The sequence below is a fragment of the Erinaceus europaeus genome, chromosome 6 (genome assembly GCF_950295315.1).
Source record: "Erinaceus europaeus chromosome 6, mEriEur2.1, whole genome shotgun sequence".
In the NCBI taxonomy this organism is placed as follows: Eukaryota; Metazoa; Chordata; class Mammalia; order Eulipotyphla; family Erinaceidae; genus Erinaceus; species Erinaceus europaeus.
The window spans coordinates 13262421-13286101 of NC_080167.1; the positions used below are offsets into that span (position 1 = coordinate 13262421).

A 23681-nucleotide genomic window follows, 5' to 3' on the forward strand; every position below is an offset into this window, starting at 1 on the left:
AGTGGGCTGGGAGCCACAAGTCAATAAATACAGCCAGAGTGATTGCTCTCTGCTCTCTACCTCAGCACAACCTTCCCACCCACCCCACCCCCCCCCCCGGGCTCTGACTTTTTCAGAGAGAGGAACAAAAAGACATAGGGAGAGAGGGGGAAACACTAAAGCACTTAAGGGAAAAATACTACAGCTTTGAAGCTTCCCCCAGTATGCAGGAGGTCAGGCCTGAATCTGGGGAGTGGGGGCTTGAACCTTGGTCCTTGCACTTGGTAATGTTGTGCTTAACCAGGTGTGCCACTGCCTGGACCCCTCACCCCTGGATTCTTTCTGCCACATGACTAGTCAATCAGTCCCTAGTCACCTATCACCCTTCCCTAGTTGTGGGCCCAGGAGATAGTTCAGTGGCCGGAGCACATGCCTTATCAGGCACTCAGCCCTGAGTTTGATGCCTGGCACCACATGGGAAGACCATAGACAGCACCAAAGGACCTTCATAGATGGTGTCTCCTTTCTCATGTCTCCTTTTCCTCTAAAAACATGGAGTAAAAGGTACCCCTCTCCCCCAGGGTCCACGTGGTAGTGCAGCGGGTTAAGCACGTATGGCGCAAAGTGCAAGGACCGGCATAAGGATCCCAGTTCAAGCCTCCAGATCCCCACCTGCAGGGGGATCGCCTCACAAGTGGTGAAGCAGGTCTGCAGGTGTTTGTCTTTCTCTCCTCCTCTCTGTCTTCCCCTCCTCTCTCGATTTCTCTCTGCCCTATCTAACAACAATGACAGCAATGACAACAATAATAATAACCACAACAACAATAAACAACAAGGGCAACAAAAGGGGGAAAAAATGGCCTCCAGGAGCAGTGGATTCATAGTTCAGGCACTGAGCCCCAGTAATAACCCTGGAGACAAAAAAAAAAAAAATTCCCCAATGTTGTATGTAAATACTGAGTCCTTGGAGGGCTTCTTCATAATCAGTTCTGCATTATTTACAGCAATTCCATGCTCTAAATGGACAATTTTCCTCATTCTCTTTGTATCAATAAGTGGTTCTTTGCTGAGATCTATCTTTTTTCTGATAGATCTTGCCATGACTCATTAGTGGTTCTAAACAGAGTCATTCTCATGCAGTTTTGGTGTTGAAGATATCACACTATTCTTATTTTATTTTATTTATTTATTAATGGGATAGGAGGAGAGAGAGAACCAGACATCACTCTGGTACATGTGCTGCCAAGGATTGAACTCAGGACCTCATGCTTGAGAGCTTTATCCACTGCGCCACCTCCCAGACCACAGATATCACACTGTTCTTTACAAGTTAGGAACCTAATCCATTTTCCTCATAGTACAGAATACAGCCCACCAATTAAGTATTTTCCCTTGTGTTTTTACTAGCCTTACTGAAGAAAACACAATAATCTTTTTTAGCCATCTTTTTACTGGCACGTAAGTACACACACACACACACACACACACACACACACACACTATGCCTAATAAGTAAAATTATTGTAGCATTTTGACCAAACCAGCCCCTCTAAAGCCTCTGTGGGCCTGGAGGGGTTCAGAGGAGCAGCTGCCTGACCAGCCCAGCAGATGCCCTCATCCATTACCTGAGAGTGAGCGCTTGTAGACTCCCTGAAGGATTGCAGCCACACGGAAAAAGGAGAACGCCATGTAGAAGCTCCAGTTCTCCAGGGCAGGGATCCCCAGCTGAAGGCAGTACATCTTCATGTACTCCTCTGCCGTTGGAATTCCCAGCTGAGTCACATCACAGTCACTCAAACCTAAGGTGACACACAGAGCCATCCCAGCATGTCAGACCTCAACACCCCATGAGTGGCAAGTATTTAAATTCCGAAAACCACTTCATCCTTTGAAAAGCAACTTCACAACTAGCTCAGGGCTAGCACATTATCTCCACAGCTCTTCCTCCCTCAGATGGCCAAAGTCCAGGCATGAACTCCCTGTTCAAACATTGGCTTTTTGAGGTTTCATACTAAACTGGCCCTAAAGGAGAGAATGAGAGGGCCTCCAGTTGCATCAAGACCCCAGTTCAGGCTGAGTGCATGTTGTTTTCAGTCAGTACTTTATCTCTGTGTGTGTGTGCATGCTCTAGGCTACTTTTATTTTTCATTCAGATAGAGAGACACAAAGAAAGACAGAAAGAATGAGAAATCACAGCACTGAAGCTTCCTCTCACCAAAGTAATGCCCACATGGTGCCAGGGGTCAAACCTGTGTGTATGGCAATGCAGGAACCCAACCTAGTGATTTATTTCTCTACCCCTCAATCAGTATTTTCATTTATAAAATGGTATTGAAAGGTAATATAAAAATACAAATGGGAAGAAATATACAAATAGGAACCAAGCCAAGTGTCCTGTGTTAACTCTGCACAATAAAATCCTATGTCATAATTAAAAATTATACTTAGAAGAAATATTTAGTGGTATAAATGCCCAATTTAAATGGTATACATGCCCAAAGTATATACTTCTGTGAAAAATGCAGGTCATAAAATCATTTAATCACACATTCACCAGTTTTTTGTTGTTGTTGCTACTAGGTGTTGGTTCCAGCACTAGGAATCCACCACTCCTGGTGGTCATCCCCCCCACACACATTTTATTTGACAGGACAAATGGAGGGGGATGATAGAAAGAAGGAGAGAGGGGAGCCAGGCAGTGGCTCAGCAGGTTAAGCGCACATGGCGCAAAGCACAAGGACCTGTATAAGGATCCCGGTTTGAACCCCCAGCTCCCCACCTGCAGGGGGTTTGCTTCACAGGTGGTGAAGCAGGTCTGCAGGTGTCTATATTTCACTCCCCTCTCTGTCTTCCCCTCCTTTCTTGATTTCTCTCTGTCCTATCAAACAACAATGACAGCAATAACAACAACAATAATAAAAATAAACAACAAGAGCAACAAAAGGAAAAAAATTAAAAAAGAAAGAAAGAAGGAGAGAGAAAGACACCAGCAGACCTGTTTCACCACTGGTGAAATGTCCCCACTGCTGGTGGAGAGCAGGCGCTTGAACCTGGGTCCTCACACATGGTAATGTGTACTCTCAACTGGGTGTGCCACAGCCTGGCCCCTAATAACACATTCACTTGTAAAAGCAATGTACGTCTAGGAGCCAGGAGCATATATACCTTACCATATGCAAGGACCTCAGTTCAAGACCCAACACCAGGGGAATTCCATGGATGGTGGAGTAGTGCTGTGGTGTTTCTGTCTCTGGCTCTCACAATAATAGTGGGAAAATGGGGTCTAGGAGACAGCTTGTCTAGTAGGATGTTGCCCTACCATGTTGCAAAGTCCCAGGTTTGAATCCCAGCACCATATGAGAGCACCACAACATCAGGAGAAGCTCAATGGATGGTGGAGAGGTGGTATGACATCCCTCCCACTCCCTCTATCTGAAGTAGAAAATAGAGTAAAAAGTCAGCTCAGATGCAGTGGAATCACACATGGGTGAAGCCCTGGTGAAACAAGAAAGAAAAATAGAAACCACACACACATACACAGCAAAGGTCAGGAGGTGGTGCAGTGCCTACAGTGCTGGATTTAAAAGCATGAAGTCCTAAGTTTGACCTCCCACATTGGCTATAGCAAAGTGATACTAGGTTGGTGCTTGCTCTCTCTCTCTCTCATTAAGTAAGTTTTTTTTTTTTGCCTCCAGGGTTATTGCTGGGGTTCGATGTTTGCACTACAAATCCACTGCTGCTGGTGGCCACCTTTTTTCCATTGCTATTGTTGTTGCTGCTGCTGTTGTTGGCTAGGACAGAGAGAAATTGAAAGAGGAGGGGAAGACAGAGGGGTGGAAAGAAAAACAGACACCTACAGACCTGCTTCACTGCTTGTGAAGGGGGCTCAAACAGGGATCCTTGTGTCTGGTCTGTCCTTGCACTTTGCACTATGTGCCCTTAACCCAGTGGGCTATCGCCAGCCTCCATATTTTTATATGTCCTATTTATTTATAGAATTTATTTATTTTACTTACTTGATAGAGACAGAAAGTGAGAGAAAATGGGGAGACAGAAGAAGAGCGATACCTGCAGCACTGCTTCACCTCTCATGAACCCTCCACTCCCGTCCCGTCCCCAGCACTGGCTCCTACCTTTCAGTATGGGGAAGCTGGATGGCAGGTAGTGGGCCAGGCAGCTGTAGGCCACATCTACAAAGGGGTCGCCCAAGGTGGAAAGCTCCCAGTCAAGGACAGCAAGCACCTCGACCTTTTCTGGATGGAAGAGCAGGTTGTCCAACCTGAATCAACCACAGAAGGAATGAACAGGCAACTCTCAGAAAGCTGATCATGAGGCAATGATGGGTGCTGTCTTCTGTTTGACACTCCCAAAGTACCCCCCACCTTCTCGGGCCCTGTGTGTCCAGGAGTCCCAAGTTCATGGACTTGGCCCCCCACTGGCCCCTGTGCTCTCTGGCTCAGCCAAGGGGACACCACCTGAGAGCCATAGCTTTGGTCAGGCAGCCCTCCCCACGTGACCCTGTCTGGGTTCTGGAAATTATGAGAACGCTTTACACCAGATTTTCAAATCCTTAGACCGTCCTGCCTCAATAGGCAGGCTAACGCTTCACCCTTGGAAGCAGCTCCCTGCTAACAAATCTAAGGCAGATGCAGATGGTGCTGAGTGACTCCTGAGATGAACTCAGAAAAGGAGACGGGCTCCTGCCTGCCCTCTCCTGGAGCACACAGCAGTGGAGCCCTGGGCCTTCTTAGGCCAGCGGTCCAGAAGCTGCCGTGCTAGGGAGACCATGAGGGAACCCCACAGAGACAGGCCTGAGGAGCCCTGCACTCAAGTCTTCTCTACCCCAAGACCAGGCCCACAAAGGAGACATAGGTGACCCTAGTCCCAGCCTCAGAGCCACCCAGATGGCTCTCCTGCCCAGCCTGCAGATGGCTGAGCGACATAACCGCTGGCAGCACTTAGAGTCAAATAGTCTGAGAGGAGTTTGATGGGTAGTAATAGTAATACCTGGAGTCCATGCCTGTACCCTACTGCGCAGGACACCCCCCGCCCCATTATCAAGAACACTGCCAGCACTGAAGCTGAGAAGCCCTCCTTTGCAGCCCAGATGGTAGGATATGGACTTTGCAGGGGTTTGATACCCGGCATCTCGTATGCTCTGGCTTCTCTCTCCTGTCAAACCCTCTCTATGCATATCTCATAAGAAATAAAAGAAATGTTTAAAAAAAAAAGGGCCTGTAAACAACTAAAAAACAATAATAAATAAAGGGCCTGCATCATTGTCCAGCTGCTTGATTACCCCTTCAGATGCCCTGCTCACCATTTTCTCTGGCCAATAATCACCCCCGTCAGTTGGCCTGTGTACCTGAAGTCCCCGTGCACCACTGTGGTCTTTTGCTGCCCAGGAAGGTGGAGCGGCAGCCATTCAATGAGTCTCTCCATGGCAGGAATGGTGCTGGTCTCTGAGGCTCGATATTGCTTTATCCAGGTCTGCACCTGCCGTGGGATGTAATCCCCTGAGCAAAAGAGGATTAGATCAGCAATGTCCGAAGGTAAAGCCTTTTATAACAGTCTGTGGCTTCACCTGTGGCCATGCTTGTAGAATTCCCCACGTGAGGCTCCTGCCATCCCAGCTGGAAGGCACGGGATGTGTTGTCTTAGGGAGGTCAGTGATCTGGGGAGTGTTCCCAGCCACAGGACCTCCAAGCCAGATCCTCAGCCCACTCAAAGATCCTTGGAGCTTCCTGAAAAACTGTAATACATCTCTTTTTGGCTAAACAACAGTGGCTGAGAGAGCGTAGGGTAGGTGCTGAGACAGGCCTACCTGAGTCTGAATGTCAGCTCTGCCCTTCTGAGTGATCGCAGGCATTCCTTACCCTGTCTGCGCCTACCTTACCTCGTTGATGAGCTGCTCTGCATAGAACAGCTGGAAGAATAAACTGTGGGAAGCCCCTGGAACTGTTTCTGGCATGTAGCAAGTACATGTTGTGGTTATTTAGTTGTTTGCTAAGGGACCCACAGACACTGCAGCTCAGCAATTTGCGAGTTATGCCACGGAACGAACAGTGGAAGGAGTTCTCCAGTTACTCGACTCTATAGGGGTCGGTCACACTGACTAACCTCTCAGCCACTGGAGCCTTATCTCCCGCAGGATTGTTGTCCTGAAGACTAAATGTGATCCCTGTAGAACAAGTCTGGTGTACAGCCAGCACACGAGTATTACTGTCACAGATACCAATGACCAGTTGACCAATACTAATTGTCACTCTTATTAATTAATGACTAATAAATGTGTCAGGTCTCTGGCTCTAAGCCAAGACCTCAGTGTCCCCCAGAGGCCGAAGTCCAGCATAAAGAGACAAAGAGTCTTCTGTGGACCTTTTTATTGCACTCTGAGTGTCAAGACACCTGCCTTTTGGAGGGTCCAGCTGGGCCATGAACAGGGGAAAGCAAATCCATGAGAATTTAATCCAAAATCAATCAAGCCTTTAGAATCTACTTGCTGTTTTCAAGAATTACAGGAGCTAGAACATAGCAACAAATGAAGCCAGGAGACAATTAAGATAAATCTAGGCTTGTTCTCTTTAAAAAATCCAATCCTGATTTGGAAAAAGAACTTCACATTTATAAAAAGTTACTTGAGGATAGTAAGAAAATCTGAATATAGACTTTTTTTTTTTTTTGCCTCCAGAGTTATCAGTGTGGCTCGGTGCCTGCACCACAAATCCACTGCTCCTGGCAACCATCTTTTTTCCATTTGTTTTTGTTGGATAGAACAGAGAGAAACTGAGAGAGGAGGGGAAGACAGAAAGGGGGAGAGAGAAAGATAGACACCTGCAGACCTGCTTCACTGCCTATGAAGTGTCCACCCTGCAGGTGGGGAGCTGGGGACTCAAATCAGGATCCTTGCACTTACTATGTACTATGTGCACTTAACCTGGTGTGCTACCACCCAGCCCCCTTATAGACTAGGTTTGATATTCTGGAGAAATGGTACATTTCCTTGGATGAGCTAGTGACATTGGGGAATGTCCTCATTTTCAGGAAATACAGACTTCAGTGTGGCGGAGCAGCTCTGCAAATTGTGCAGATACAGATGAATAAGTGGGGGGTGGGGTAGTGGCTCGCCTGCTTGAGCGCATGTTACAGATGGATAAGTGAGTGTGACCTACAGATGGATAAGTGAGTGTGACCTACAGATGGATAAGTGAGTGTGACCTACAGATGGATAAGTGAGTGTGACCTACAGATGGATAAGTGAGCGTGACAGCAGCTGACCCCCATTAAAATTAGTAGAAGGGGGTCTGGCAGTAGCGTAGCGGGTTAAGTGCACCTGGTGCAAAGTGCAAGAACTAGCTTAAGGATCCCGGTTTGAGACCCCGGCTTCCCACCTGCAGGGGGGTCGCTTCACAGGTGGTGAAGCAGGTCTGCAGGTGTCTATCTTTCTCTCCCCCCCTCTGTCTTCCCCTCCTCTCTCCATTTCTCTCTGTCCTATCCAACAATGATGACATCAACAAAACAATAATAATAACCACAACAACAATAAAACAACAAGGGTGACAAAAGGGAAAAAAACAGCCTCCAGGAGCAATGGATTCATGGCGCAGGCACCGAGCCTCGGCAATAAGCCTGGAAGCAAAAAAAAAAAAAATTAGTAGTGGGCATAGTCATTGCGCTAGTTCACTTTCTGCAGGTTGGAAGAGTACCGTTACTAAGAAATCAAGTACAAAAATCCACAGGTGTTGAGCCTTTGTGGAGAAAGCCCTTTAGCAAAGTCTCTAGCTGCACTTGGCAGCACCCAAAGCCCACAACACACCACTGTCCACTGCTCCTTCCTCCCTGGGTCTCTGGCTGTACTGGCCACTGTCCTTCAGAAGGCCTGCCAGAGTGCCCTCTGAGCCAGTCTTCTAGAGAAGAAAAGAGGATTATGTGCTCTCTGCTGGTCTTTCATGTAAAGGTTCTTTGTGACAATTAGGCTGCCCCCGAAGGAACTCTGACAAAAGTCCCTTTTGATTGGAAGTCGCGGTTGTGCATTCTCCTTCTCCCCCCCATTTAATCTCTTGAAGAGATAACATAGGCACATGACTGAAATTAAAGTGACAAAAGGAATGCTGTATATAGTCTGCCTCCCAGCCCTCTGCCCAGCTTCTTAGCTTCTCCCCTAAGGCAACCCAAATGACCAGTCGCTAGGTATCCTATTGAAAATATGCTTCACAGGACAAGCAAACACCTAAATTCATTCAAATATTTAAACAGATATAAATGCATCCCTTTTACATAAATGGTATTATCTATACACAGCCAACCTGGGGCACCTGGGCTCCTGACATAACTTGAGAAATTGTAGGCTTCTTGAAAAAGATGAATGCCCCTGTGGCTGGGTCAGTGAGTCGGAAACTGGGACACACAGCCAGAGGCTTGGGAAGCTGGCCCTGGATCACATGAAATCACAGCAAATGTCTACTTTGACTCTTCACTCTAATCAGTCAGTGGAAGAGCATCAAAAGAACTCACTTTTTAGGGAGTCAGGCAGTAGTGCAGTGGTCAAAGCGCAAGGACCAGCGTAAGGATCCCGGTTCGAGCCCCCGGCTTCCCACCTACAGGGGAGTCGCTTCACAAGCGGTGAAGCAGGTCTACAGGTGTCTGTCCTTCTCTCCCCCTCTCTGTCTTCCCCTACTCTCTCCATTTCTCTCTGTCCTATCCAACAACAACCACATCAATAACTACAGCAATAAAACAACAAGGGCAACAAAAGGGAATGAATGAATAAATAAATAAATAAATGGTATAATTAAAAAAAGAACTCACAATAAAACAACAAGGGCAACAAAAGGGAATAAATAAATAAAATAAATATTAAAAAAAAAAGAACTCACTTTTTTATTGAAATGTTTTTGTAATTGAGAAAGAAAAAGGTAAGAGGATCGCTCTACCATTTTATGTGGTGCTGGGGTCAGGCCAGGACCTTGCAAGTGCTCTAGTGCTGAGCCACCTCCCTAGCCCCCAGAACAGTCCACTTTAGGGACTGGGGAATAACTCACCAGGGAGAGCACAAGCCTTACTTACTATGTGTGAGGCCCTGGGTTTGAGCCCTGGCTGCACATGGGAATTTAAAGGACAGTGCCACGGGACTTCCGTGGATGGTGAAGTACTATGGTGTCTCTCCCTCTCTCTTCTCTCTTTGTCTCTTCCTCTGTGTGTCTCTCTCCCTCTCACCTTTTTCCCTTCTAAAAAAATAAAGATAAGAATCATTCACCTTAGGGGGCTGGGTGGTGGCACCCAGACCTTCCATCTTCTGCACCCTATAATGATCCTGGGTCCATGCTCCCAGAGGGATAAAGAACAGGAAAGCTTTCTTTTCCTTTTCAATACTTTTAAAATATTTATTTATTTATTTTACCTTTTGTTGCCCTTATTGTTGTAGTTATTATTGTTGTTATTGATGTCATCGATGTTAGATAGGGCAGAGAGAAATGGAGAGAGGAGGGGAAGACAGAGAAGGAAAGAGAAAGATAGACACCTGCAGACCTGCTTCACCGCCTGTGAAGTGACTCCCCTGCATGTGGGGAGCCTGGAACTCGAACCAGGATCCTTACACTGGTCCTTGGTTTTGCGCCACATGCGCTTAACCTGCTGCGCTACCGCCCAACTCCCGTAGGGAGGCTTTCAATGGAGGGGATGGGATATGGAGCTCTGGTGGTAGGAATTGTGTGGAATTGTACCCTCATCCCCTCGTATCATATGGTCTTGTCGATCATTATTAGATCAATTAAAAAAAAAAACCTGTGGGGGAGAAAGATTCACCTGCAGAGGCCACTCGGTGTCGGGAACTGCAGGTCCCTTGTAAGGCAAGGCCCCTGGGCCTGTGAGCAAAAGGCCTGCAAAGCAGCCTTTCTGCAAAGCTCCCCACATTTTCTCCTAATTGGATCAAAAAGAATTGAAGGTATAAATCAAAGGGAACTGAAAGTAAGATAAACAGTTTGCAGAATCCCTAGAAAAGATAAACACTTTACAGACTCCCTGGGAAAATTATAATTGTCTAACTATATAAACTTTTGCCCCAACTGTATCTTGCTTATGTTTTGAGAAACTGTACTTTGCTTATGCACCTGGATTATGTTTTGAGAAACCTTACACAGAGCCAGCATAATACGCTTCTTACTGTGTGTGTTATAAAAGGACTGTGAGAAAATAAACTGGTACGCTCAGTCATTGGACTGTTGGCCCTCCCGATCCCATCTTTTGTATGGCTGTCTTTTCTTCATCCTCACACCCTTTCCAGGTTTTGATTCGACTTGTCGGCTGGCACCGACAACTCAGCAGTATTATGCATTATACCTGGAATAACAACAACAAAAACAATAATAATGGCAATAACTGAAAGGCATCAACTGAGCAAGTGCAAGCTGTGCATGCAGAAGTCACTGGATTAGTCATGACACCGAGGTCAAACCCTGAAGGCAGAGGTGCCAATAAGGACACAGCCAGCAGGAAAGATGGCAGCCTGGTGCTCACCATGCTTCCCGTAGTCTTCTAGGCCTGCAGCCTTGAGGTCCACACTGTGGATTTTGCACAAGACTTGATTCATGGCAGTGTAAATGGCCTGCCTTTGGCTGGGCTCCAAGCCTGGCAGAGAGGGGTCTTTGTAGATGCGTCCTGGGCAGTACTCCATCAGATAGAAGGGGGTGCCGATGACCCTGGGGGAGATAGACGGGGTTGCAGTGGTCTAGGTCATGGACACTGCTCTTTAGAACCAGACATCATTCTGGTACATGTGCTGCCGGGGATCGAACTCAGGACCTCATGCTTAAGAGTCCAATGCTTTATCCACTGCACCATCTCCTGGACCACAAAGCTCTTTATGCTATTTATTCTCTTAACTTTTCCATATGTCTAGAAAGGTTCATGATTAAAAAATTGGAGAAGAGGTGGCACATTAGATAGAATGGACATGATACCATGTGCCAGAACCAGGGTTTGAGCCCCAGGTCACCACACTGGGGCACTTGCAGAGAGGAAGCTCCCCAGTAGTGGAGTGGCACTGCATTATCTCTCTTTACCTTTATCTCTATCTCTGTCTTCCACCCTCTATCTACAGGAAAGAAAGAAATGGCCATAGGGGACAGTGGAGTTGCACAGGTACCGAGCTCCAGCAATAACCCTGCTCACAAAATTTAAATGTTGATAAGGAAAGAGGCTCAAAAACCATTCACAGCCTCCATATCTATTGCTCCCTCCCTCTTTCGATTTCTGTCTCTATCCAATAAATAAATAAATTTAAAAGAATTTTAAAAAATTTAAAAAATTTGCAACTGGGGAAATAGTTTAATTGACTGAGCATCAGACTTGCATGTCTGAGGTTCCTGGTTCAGTCCCTGGCATCATATGTACCAGTTGGTGCTCTAGATCTCTCCTTCTATCTCATATCTAGTTCATATAACATAATCTCTTTAAAAAAGCATATTAGAAAGCAATTAAGAAACTCAGGAAGGTCACAATAAATAACACTGCACGTAACATCAGTCTCAGTGGATATATTTTCAGAGTGGTAAAGGAGATGTGTTCTGCTGTTTCTCACAAAAGCAGGTATTTCTTGTTCTTTTTATTATTTTATTTTCCCTTTTGTTGCCCTTGTTGTCTTATTGTTGTAGTTATTATTGTTATTGTTATTGATGTGGTCGTTGTTGGATAAGACAGAGAGAAATGGAGAGAGGAGGGGAAGATAGACAGGGGGAGAGAAAGACACCTGCAGACCTGCTTCACCGCTTGTGAAGCAACCCCTCCTGCAGGTAGGGAGCCGGGGGCTCAAACCGGGATCCTTACTCCGATCCTTGCGCTTTGTGCCACTTGCACTTAACCTGCTGTGCTACCACCCAACTCTCAAGACATAAATCTTTAAGGGCCCAAAGGTAGTTCACCTGGTAGGGCACAGACCTGATTATGGTGAAGTTCCAAGTTTGAGCTCTGACACCACATGACAGCTCCACATCCATAGATGTTGGTCTCTCTCTCTCTCTCTCTTCCTCTCTCTCTCTCTCTCATTGCCTCAATTATGCTTCCTGTCTGTCTGTATTTCTCTATCTGAAATTTTAAAACAATGAGAAAAAAAAAGACCTGGGAACAGTGGAATTGCACATATGGGAGACCCCAGTGCCACACATATAAAAAAAATTCCTCATTTTACTTGCCTTTATCTAGGAAACTGGTATTAGGCTTTGTATATGGGCTTTCTTCGTCTGTAGCTTGAATACGCAATAGAATGAATAAAGCTGTGCATTACCTTGAATCATCACAGAAGTCAATAATTTTGGGGACAGGTACTCCAGCACTAGCGAGAGCTTTCATTATCCTGCCAGAACAAAGGAAAACAATCATGATGACCATTTGAATAGATGAGACATACTTGAAATTATTTTTCTAGAAAATGATTTTTCTGATGCAATATCATTACACAGTGCTGATTAAGATAGTTCGCCTGGGAGGGTGCCTTCTCTCATTCCTACAACCCAGGCTCAAGCCTGACCCCCAGTGCACTGGAGGAATCTCAGTGTTACAGCTTCTTTCTCCACCCCTTCTCTCTCTGCCTCATCTCAATCTTAATTTTTTTTTTTTAAAGGACAGTGGTAGATAGCTTGATGGTTATGCAAAGAGACTTTCATGCCTGAGGCTCCAGAAGTCCCAGGTTCAACCATAACCTAGAGCTGACCAGAGTCTGAAAAAAAGAAGGGTGAGTTGGGCAGTAGGGCAGCGGGTTAAGCGCATGTGGCGCAAAATGCAAGGACTGGCGTAAGGATCCTGGTTAGAGCCCCAGACTCCCCACCTGCAGGGGAGTCGCAAGGACTGGCATAAGGATCTTAGTTAGAGCCCCTGGCTCCCCGCCTGCAGGGGAGTCACTTCACAAGCAGTGAAGCAGGTCTGCAGGTGTCTATCTTTTCTCTTTTTTAAAAAACTTTATTAATTTTTTCCCTTTTGTTGCCCTTGTTTATCGTCATTGTTGTAGTTGTTGTATGTCTTCATTGTTGGATAGAACAGAGAGAAATGGAGGTAGGAGGGGAAGATAGAGAGGGGGAGAGAAAGATAGACACCTGCAGACCTGCTTCACTGCCTGTGAAGCGACTCCCCTGCAGGTGGGGAGCCGGGGGCTCGAACGGGGATCCTTATGCCGGTCCCTGCGCTTTGCGCCATGTGCGCTTAACCCGCTGCACCACTGCCCAGCTCCCGGTGTCTATCTTTTCTATCTAAGTTAGGTCTTACTTTTCTATCAGTATTGCAATTTCTTTTCATTTAGAATATTTAGTTTACTATACTTAGTGCAATTATTGACATATTGGAGTTATAATTGATCCATAATTTATTTTTTTGTTTGTTTTGTTGTTCATCATTGGGAGCTTACTGCTTCATGCCAACTCTATTTATGTTTTTATAGCTACTATTTCTTCTTCTTCCTCCTCTTTTTTTTAAATTATTTTTTATATTATCTTTATTTACTTATTGGATAGAGAAAGCCAGAAATCGAGAGGGGAGGGGAATATAGAGAGGGAGAGAGACAGAGAGACACCTGCAGCACTGCTTCACCACTCATGAAGCTTTCTCCCTGCAGGTGGGGGCAGGGGCTCGAACCAGGGTCCTTCTGCACTGTAACATGTGTGCTCAACCAGGTGTGCCACCACCTGGCCTCCAACCTCTTCTTCTTTTCCTTCTCCCCCTCTCCTACCCTCCCCCTCCTTTTTTAAAAATAATTTTTTTTTGCCTCCAGGGTAATTGCTGGGGCTCAGTGCCTGCACCATGAATCCACTGCTCCTGGAGGCCATTTTTTCCCCTTTTGTTGCCCTTCTTGTTGTAGCCTTGTTGTGGTTATTATTGTTATTGTTGATGTCGTTCGTTGTTGGATAGGACACAGAGAAATGGAGAGAGGAGGGAAAGACAGAGGAAGAGAGAAAGATACCTGCAGACCTGCTTCACCACCCGTGAAGCGACTCCCCTGCAAGTGGGGAGTTGGGGGCTCGAACCGGGATCCTTATGCATTGCATTGGAGTCCTTGCATTGGTGCCATGTGCGCTTAACCTGCTGCGCTACTGCCCGACCCTCCTAAATTTTTCTTTTAATATTTATTTATTTATTCCCTTTTGTTGCCCTTGTTGTTTTATTGTTGTAGTTATTGATGTCATAGTTGTTGGACAGGACAGAGAGAAATAGAGAGGGGAGGGGAAGACAGACACTTACAGACCTGCTTCACTACTTATGAGGTGACTTCCCTGCAGGTGGGTATCTGAGGACTTGAACTGAGATCCTTGTGCAGGTCTTTGCACTTTCGTACTATATGAGCTTAATCCAGTGTGCCACAACTCAGCCCCCAGAACATATATATATATATATATATATATATATATATATATATATATATATATATATTGCCTCCAGGGTTATTGCTGAGTCTCAGTGCCTGCACCACGAAACCACTGCTCCTGGAGGCCATTTTTCCCATTTTGTTGCCCTTGTTGTTATTGTTTACAGCTGTTGTTGTTGTGCAGGACAGAGAGAAATGGAGAGAGGAGGGGAAGACAGAGAGGGAGAGAGAAAGATAGACACCTGAACACCTGCTTTGCCACCTGTGAAGTGACTCCCCTGCAGGTGGGGAGCGGGGGGCTCGAACTGGGATCCTTACAGTGGTTCTTCCGTTTTTTACCACTTGCACTTCCCCCACTGCGCTACCACCACACTCCCACCAAGTTTTTTTTGGTTCTTTTTTTTGCCTCCAGGGTTGCTGGGACTCAGTACCTGCACCATGAATCCATGGCTCCTGGAGACCACTTTTTCCCCTTCTATTGCCCTTGTTGTTTCCTCATTGTTGTGGTTATTATTATTATTGTTGTTGTTGTCGCTGGATAGGACAGAAAGAAATGGGGAAAGGAGGGGAAGATAGAGAAGGAGATAGAAAGATAGACACCTGTAGACCTGCTTCACCGCCTGTGAAGTGATTCCCCTGCAGGGTTCGAGCCGGGGGCTAGAACCGGGATCCCTATACCGGTCCTTCTGCTTTGCACCATGTGCCTTAACCCACTGTGCTATAGCCAGACTCCCTACCACCGTGTTTTTTTTTTTTTTTATCTGTCTTGTCTTTATGCAATATTAGGAATCAAACTAGGGCCTCAGACATACAAGGCACGTGCTGTACCAATGAACCACCCCCCTGTGTCCTGTGAAATAGTTGTAAAGTCACACTGGTTCTCTAAAGTGTCTCGAGGCACTGAGGTGGAAAGCGGACTTGGCAGCTTCAGGGGGAGCTCCAGCCCTTGCATGCTGGATGGCTGAGCTGGCCCCAGGCCTGAGAATTTACCTGAACTCCCTCTCAATTGCATGAGCTGATGGGAGGAGTTTTCCTGGGGGCTTCTTCCTCAGAACCAGCTGATGGTTAGCTAGCCTGATGTAGTAGGTTGGATTTGACTGCCCGTGATCAAACTGAAGAAGTTCCAATGGGCCTGCAAGTTTGAAAAACAGATAGTTTGCACCTGCTTTGGAGGATCTGAACCCACACAGTCTTTCTAATGAGTGCCTTGGAGGGCATGCAGAACACCCGGCTCAGATTGCACTGTTAAGAACAGCACCTCTCTATGGATGTGAGGTTGATCTGCCTGCAACATCTGTCACCCCATTGATTGCCAGCATTGATCCGGCTGATCTGGCTGGCTAGGCTGGTGTCCCCATGTTCCCTCACGGCTCCATGTGTGTCCCTCCTGAAGCTGCGCGATCGGTCGAAGAGGATGTCCTTGCCCGAATAGAGACAGACCGGTCTTCGGTCAAGGGTATATGAGTAGCTGCGCTCCCCTGACGAACCTCCAAACAAGCTCTCAAGAACAGCACCTCTCCCTGGGTACTGGAAATGACTGTTTCCCTGCCAGCTCGGGTGGCAGAACTACATGCCACTACAGTGTGGCAAAGGCTACTCAATTTACACCACAGTAACATTCTCACTTTGTACTGGTATCTAATTTTGTCATTCTTGCCAACTCCTGCTCCATAAGACAAGCTTTCGAGCCGTGTTTACCAACCAAGTACAGCCATGGCAACACATGTTGCTCCGTGGAATGCTTCAGGCCCAAGGATGAAAAGTGCCCTTGTATGGCCCTCAGCCCCTACTTGGCCAAAGCACGCCTGGCAGTGGCGTGACAGCTGAAAGGAGTCACACAGAGGTCTCAGCCTGAGCCAAAGCTGCTTTCATGCAACAATTTCCCAAACTCCCAGGGCAACCTCTGCGGCTCTCTTACAGAAGCACCTTCATCAACCCTTAGCTGCATGACAAGACTTAACTTGTAGCCTAGATTTGTTTTACTCGGTCAGAAGAGCACAGGCAAGCGATGGAATGTGCCTGAGTTAACTGACCAGGTCAGAAAGGGTTCCTGAAGGATCAGGAGAGATAGCTCACTGGGTTGGGTATTGGCCCTGCCATGCTCTAGACCTATGGGAGGTGCTCTGGCAAAAGAGGAATCTCTATTGCTGTGTAGCCTTCCGTTCTCTGTGTGTCTCTCTATGTGAATGAACAAGGCAGGCTTAACATGGTGAAATCATGTATATGTGAGGCCCTGGATCTACAAAATAAATAAAAAGGGTCCCCGGGTTTGGGGAAGGCATTAAAAACAATCTAGTCGGGAGTCGGGCGGTAGTACAGTGGGTTAAGCGCAGGTGGCTCAAAGCGCAAGGACCAGCGGAAGGATCCCAGTTCAAGCCCCTGGCTCCCCACCTGCAGGGGAAGTCGCTTCACCGGCGGTGAAGCAGTTCTGGAAGTGTCTATCTTTCTCTCCCCCTCTCTGTCTTCCCCTCCTCTCTCCATTTCTCTCTGTCCTATCCAATAACGACGACATCAATAACAACAATAATAACTGCAACAATAAAACAACAAGGGCAACAAAAGGGAATAAATAAATACATAAATAAAAATAAATTTTTAAAAAAGAGAACAATCTAAAATTTTTTAAAAAGAGAACGATCGGGGGCCAGGTGGTGGCGCACCTGGCTGAGCACACGTTACAGTGCACAAGGATCCAGGTTCGAGCCCCTGGCCCCCACCTGCAGGGGGAAGGCTTCACAAGCGGTGAAGCAGGGCTGCAGGCATCTCTGTCTCTCTCCCTCTCTATCAACCCCTTCCCTCTCAATTTCTACCTGTCTCTATCCAACAAATAAATAAAGATGATTTTAAAAAAAGAGAGAGAGAGAACCATCTGGGACACATCATAACATGCAGTTCCAGATGAAAAGTCTTTTTACAAGGATTAGTGGGGTGAGGTAGACTTTATCACCAGGTAGAAATGTCTTCAAAAGTTAATGAGGGAGGCTGGGTAGATAGCAGAATAGTCAATGCAAGAAGACAATCATGCCTGAGGCTCCAAAGGTCCTAGGTCCAATCCCAAGCACTACCAGAATCAGAACTGAGCAGTGCTCTGGAGAAAAACAAAACAAAACAAACACCACCAAAACAAAACTAGACAGCAGCACACCCAGTAGCAAGCACACATCATTATGCTTAAGGACCCACGTTCAAGCTCCTGGTCCCCACTGCAGGGGAGAAGCTTCATGAGTGGTAAAGCAGTGCTGCAGGTATCTCTCTTTTTCTCTTGCCCTCTATTGCTCCTTTCCCTCTCAATTTCTATTGAAAGAAAGAAAGAAAAAAAGAAAGAAAGAAAGAAAGAGAGGAAGGAAGGAAGGAAGGAAGAAAGGAAGGAAGGAAGAGACAAGGAAAAGAAAAGAGAAGGCCAGGCGATGGCACACCTGGTTGAGTGCACATGTTACAGTGCGCAAGGACAAGGGTTCAAGTCTCCACCTGCAGGGGGAAAGCTTTGAGAGTGGTGAAGCAGGGCTGCAGGTGTCTCTCTGTCTCTCTCCCTCTCTATCTCCCCCTTCTTTTTCAATTTCTGCCTGTCTCTATCCAATAAATAAAGATAATTTAAACAAAAAGAAAAGAAAGGCCAGAGAGTGGTGGATTCATTGTGTATGCACAGATCCCTGGTGGCAATTAAGAAAAGAAATTAAGGGTTAAGCACACATATTAAGAAGTGCCAAGGACCTGCACAAGGATCATGGTTCGACCTCCCAGCTTTCCCTCTCTGTCTTTCCCTCCTCTCTCAGTTTCTGACCTAGCTAACAACAACAAAAAATAGAAAAATATGGCCACCAGGAGCAGTGGATTCATGGTATAGGCACTGAGCCCCATGATCACCCTGGAGGCAAAGAAAAAAAAAGAAAGGAAGGAAAAGCTCAAGAGGCATATGGTTTTCTGAGGTTGGTACGCAAATAGTGAGGGTGACCTCTGAAAAAAGGGAGATGCTTGCCACATTTTTTAAACCATGCAACTTTGAAATCACCTTCACAAAACAGATTGTCATCTCAATAGAGTTAGAAACAGTCCAGGGCCCAGCACACATCCTGCAGTTCCCAAGTTCCTCTCTCCTTGACAGCTGTTGACAGACAATTACTGCCACCCCCACTCAAGGGTGGCGGGGGAGGGTAAGTATGCTTTGGGGGGAGGCAAAAGAAAGAAGGTCAGTACTTCCCCCCCCCAGCATTATTTATTTATTTATTTCCAGTTATTTATTTTTTGCCTACAGGGTTATCAACAGGGCTTGGTGCCTGCACTACAAATCCACTGCTCCTGGCAGCCATCTTTTTTCCATTGTTGTTGTTGTTGCTATTGCCATCGTTGGAAGGAAAGAGAGAAATTGAGAGAGGAGGGGAAGACAGAGAGGGGGAGAGAAAGACACCTGCAGACCTGCTTCACCGCCTGTGAAGCGATCCCCCTGAAGATGTGGAGCCTGTGGGCTCGAACTGGGATCCTTGCATGGGTCCTTGTGCTTTATACTATGTGTGCTTAGCCTGGTGCAGTGCTGCCCGGCCCCTTATTTATTTTTTTATTTATTTATTTATTTATTTAAAATATTTATTTAATTTATTTTCCCTTCTGTTGCCCTTGTTTTATTGTTGTAGTTATTATTGTTGTTGTTACTGATGTCGTCATTGTTGGATAGGAGAGAGAGAAATGGAGAGAGGAGGGGAATACAGAGAAGGGGAGAGAAAGATAGACACCTGCAGACCTGCTTCACTGCTTCTGAAGCGAATACCCTGCAGGTGAGGAGCCGGGGCTCGAACCGGGATCCTTACGCTGGTCCTTGTGCTTGGCGCTACACGTGATTAACCCGTTGCGCTACCACACAACCCCCCTATTTATTTTTTTAAATCACATTTTCTTTTTTCTCCTTTTTAAAAATATTAATTTATTATTATTATTGGAGAGAGAGAGAGAAATTGAGAGGGGAGAGGGAGGTAGGGGAGAAGACAGAGACACCTGCAGCCCTGCTTTACCACTCATGAAGCTTTCTCTCACTACAGGTGGGGACCAGGGGCTTGAACCTGGGTCCTTGCACACTGAAATGTGTGTGCTTAACCAGGTGCTCCACTGCCTCAAACATAATTTAAAGCAGCACTCAGACCTGCTGGGCCCATGACCATCTTCTGCACCACACTGCCTCTTTGTCTCTGGCACATTCCACCAGGGTGGGAGAGGGAGAAGCAGACCTCAGAAAGAGTAAGCGACATGCACATGGAAATACCTGTGGTTTGGGTGCCCAGTACGTCCTTGAGGTACTTCTCCAAGGAATCCTTTGGAATTTCCATAGTCTTTCTCACAGGGCATGTATTTGGAATAGCTGTTTTCAGCATGAAGCCCAAAAGTGTTTCTAATTCCTTTACTGCAGCTTCTGGGTCGTTTACCTGGTTTCAAAAAAAAAAAAAAAAAAGACTGAGCATGCAACCAGTCAACCATGATGTCTGCATCTATTTCTCCTCAAGAAGCCGTGTAGTCAAGGAGTCGGTCTCTGAGCAAGGCTGTAGGACTAGAATGCGATGGAATAGGGTTTCTCTTCCCAAGGAAGTCCTAGGCACATTAGACTTTCCATCTAGGGAGAGTGGTGCTAAGGGTCTAAGGCACTCCCTCATGCCAGGCAATGGAATCCCTGTCTACTCTGTTCCTTAGGGCCACCAACTTCCTAGTAAAATCCACAAGTAGGAAGCATAACAAGACCTCCTCTCACACAACTTCACAGCCTTGATCTGAGTACTCCTGTCGCTGGTACCCAGAACAGGCTCTCTGGGCCATCCCAAATGTCATAAGCCATTTTCCTGCTTGTGTAACTCTCCCCCTCACACTGCCTTCTGAGTGCAATAGACCCCTCCCCATCCAGAGGGGATGCATTTATTCCAAGACCCCCAGTGGATGCCTAAAGCCAAGGACAGTACCAATCCCTATCCACGCTACATCTTTCCCATATGTACATATCTATGGTAGAGATTGATTCATAAATTAGGCACAGTAAGAGGCCAACAACAGCTCTAACAATACTGAAATAAAAGTTATTTAAAATGTGGTCTCTTGGGGGTCGGGCGCTAGCACAGCAGGTTGGGTGCACATGGCGCAAAGTGCAAGGACTGGCTTAAGGATCCCGGTTCGAGCCCCCTGTCCCCCACCTGCAGGGGGGTCGCTTTACAAGTGGTGAAGAAGGTCTGCAGGTATCTTTCTCTCCCCCCTCTTTGTCATCCCTTCCTCGATCAATTTCTGTCCTATCCAGCAACAGTGACAGCAATGACAACAATAATAATAACCACAACGATGATAAACAACGAGGGCAACAAAAAGCGGGAAAAATGGACTCTAGGAGCAGTGAATTTGTAATGCAGGCACTGAGCCCCAGCAATAACCCAGTAGGCAAAAAAAAAAAAAAAGTGTTCTCTTTTTTTAAAAATCTTTTAAAAAATGTTTTTAATTATTTATTTTCCTTTTGTTGCCCTTATTGTTTTATTGTTGTTGTATTTATTATTGTTGTTGTTTATGATGTCGTCGTTGTTGGATAAAACAGAGAAATCGAGAGAGGAGGGGACAGAGGGGGATAGAAAGATAGACACCTGCAGACTTGCTTCACTACTTGTGAAGCGATTTCCTGCAGGTGGGGAGCCGGGAGCTTGAACCGGGATCCTTAATGCCAGTCCTTGCGATTCACGCCATGTGCCCTTAACCCGCTTACACTACCACCAGACACCCAAAAAGTGGTCTCTTATTCTCTCACAATGTCCCTATTTTATTTATTTATTTACTTACTTATTTATTTTACTAAAGCACTGCTCAGCTCTGGCTTATGGTGGTGCAGAGGACTGAACCTGGGACTTGGGCGCCTCAGGCATGAGAGTCTGTTTGCATTAACATTATGCTATCTACCTCCACCCGGTGTTCCTTTTTTTAAAAAAAAAATTTGTTTTTAAGAAAAAAATTTATATTTATTTATTTTCCTTTCTGTTGCCCTTGTTGTTTCGTATTGTTGTGGTTATTGATGTCATTGTTGTTGGATAGGACAGAGAGAAATGGAGAGAGGAGAGGACAGAGAGGGGGAGAGAAAGACAGACACCTGCAGACCTACTTCACTGCTTGTGAAGTGACTCCCCTGCAGGTGGGGAGCTGGGGGCTCGAACTGGGATCCTTGCACGAGTCCTTGCGCTTTGCACCATGTGTGCTTAACCTGCTGCACCACTGCCCAACTCCCTCCCCAGTGTCCCTTTTTTAAACAAACAAAAAAATATCTTTTTTTTTTTTTTGTAAATCGTGAGAGACCAGAGCATTGCTCTGCTCTGCTATTCTGTGTAACACAAGAGATTGAATCATGGACCACAAGTATGCAAGACATGCGCTGTACTGCTGAGTCACCTCTCTGACTCCTCAAAACATTATATTGTAGGTAATGTCTTTAGGCAAGGGCAACTGGACTATGGGAAGAAAGCAAAGCTGTGGAGTAGAGAGCTGAATGTATTTGTCTTATTTCCCACTGAAAACATAAGCAGCTAGTTGCACTGATTTCACAATTAATTTAAAAAAAAAAAAGGTGAAAGACTATGGCAACACAAAAGAACCACAACCATGAATATAAAAGGACCATGTATAAGTGCTTACACTAGTGCCTGATGCACCTCAGAGGTTTAAGAACCAGTGTCCCTTACCTTAATGGTGTGGATACCAAGGCAGGCAGCTGCTTTTAGATTTGGTTCGAGGTCATCAAGAAAGATGGACTCAGAAGGCTTTAGGCCCAGCCGCTCTAAGCACAGCTTATAGATCCTGGGGTCTGGCTTACAGATTCCTTCCAGGCAGGATTCCACCACCTGACAGAATGAGAGAGGAGTGTTTCTGAAACATGGTGTTCCTACATTCACTGAATAGGCATAATTTTGAGGGGAAAAAAACAGAAAGAAAGAAAAAAGAAAAGAGCAGGAGCCAGAGAGATACATCAGTGGGGGTGTGTGTGTGCTGTGCCTTATGGCCCAGGTTCAAATTCTGGCACCACATGGCAGTGCCATTGAAATCACGGGAAGTTCTGATGCTGTGGTGTCATTTCCCTTTCTCTTGATCTATCTGAATGAAGAATTTGGCCCCAGGAACAGTGAAATTGTTCATGCATGAGGCACCAGCAACAAAAATAATAGTAGTAATAAAAAGGAAAGGAAAAACAAAGACAAAAAGCAGACAGACTGACATTTGTCATAACAAGTCACTGAAAAATGATATGATATAAAAACAATGTTGTTTTTCTTTTTTAAAAAATATTTATTATCAGACAGAGAGAAATTGAGAGGGGGTGGCGAGATAGAGAGGAGAGAGACAGAGAGACACCTGCAGCCCTGCTTCACCACTTGTGAAGCTTTCCCCCTTGCAGGTGGGGACCAGGGGATTGAACCTGGATCCTTGAGCACTACAATGTGTGCGCTCAACCAGGTGTGCCACCACCTGGCCCCAAAACAATGTTGTTGTTTTTTTAAATAAATCACATTTTCGTTATTGTTATCTTTATTTTATTGTTGTAGCTATTATTGTTGTTGATATATATGTTGTTGATATATTGTCATTGTTGTTGGATAGGACAAAGAGAAATGGAGAGAGGAGGGGAAGACAGAGAGGGGGAGAGAAAGACAGACACCTACAGACCTGCTTCACTGCCTGTGAAGCAACTCCCCTGCAGGTGGAGAGCCAGGGGCTTGAACCGGGATCCTTACACCAGTCCTTGCGCTTTGCGCCACGTGCACTTAACCCACTGCGCCACCACCTGACTCCCAACAATGTTGTTTTTCTAAGTTGGGTGGTTTGGAAATACTGGGCTACAACCTGGGGAGTAAACTCAGAAAAAAAAAAAAAGTTCTGCTTCAGACACAGTGACCTTGTGCCAACAGCAAAGCAGCCAGAATCATTGGGGAAATGGAAATGCTAATGGTCACTTCACCTCTCTTAGTGGTTTTTAATGAAATCTCTTAAGTTCCAAAATGGCAAATCATTCTACTAATGTTAGACAGGGTGGCTACACAGAGTGAAGGGAAGGCTGTGCGCTTCAGCTTTACAAAAAATCACTTCATTCCCAGAATGTTGACAGCTACAAAAGAAACACAGTGCAAGGAGGCATACCAGGTTAAGCACACATAGCATGAAATGCAAGGATCCTGGTTCGAGTCCCCTGACTCCCCACCTGTAAGTGGGTCACTCCATAAGTGGTGAAGCAGGTCTGCAAGTGTCAACCTTTCTCTCTCTCTTTATATCTCCCCCTCCTCTCTCAATTTCTCTCTGTCCTATCCAATTAAAAAAAAAATGGAAAAAATGACCGCCAGAACAATAACCCTGGAGGCAAAAA

General features: G+C 45.9%; 1 protein-coding gene across 4 annotated transcripts in view; it reads right to left on the minus strand.

The window, feature by feature from the left end:
- ACAD10 (acyl-CoA dehydrogenase family member 10) overlaps positions 1-23681 on the minus strand; it is a 55169-nt gene that overhangs the window by 15658 nt on the left and 15830 nt on the right. For all 4 annotated transcript variants that reach the window (XM_007529578.3, XM_060193069.1, XM_060193067.1 and 1 more), the window contains 8 exons: positions 22009-22167; positions 19578-19737; positions 15317-15458; positions 12260-12328; positions 10495-10676; positions 5345-5495; positions 4113-4258; positions 1605-1778 (listed from right to left, as the gene is read on the minus strand). In XM_007529578.3, the coding sequence (XP_007529640.1) occupies positions 1605-1778; positions 4113-4258; positions 5345-5495; positions 10495-10676; positions 12260-12328; positions 15317-15458; positions 19578-19737; positions 22009-22167 (1183 nt within the window). The remainder of the gene's footprint in view (positions 1-1604; positions 1779-4112; positions 4259-5344; positions 5496-10494; positions 10677-12259; positions 12329-15316; positions 15459-19577; positions 19738-22008; positions 22168-23681) is intronic.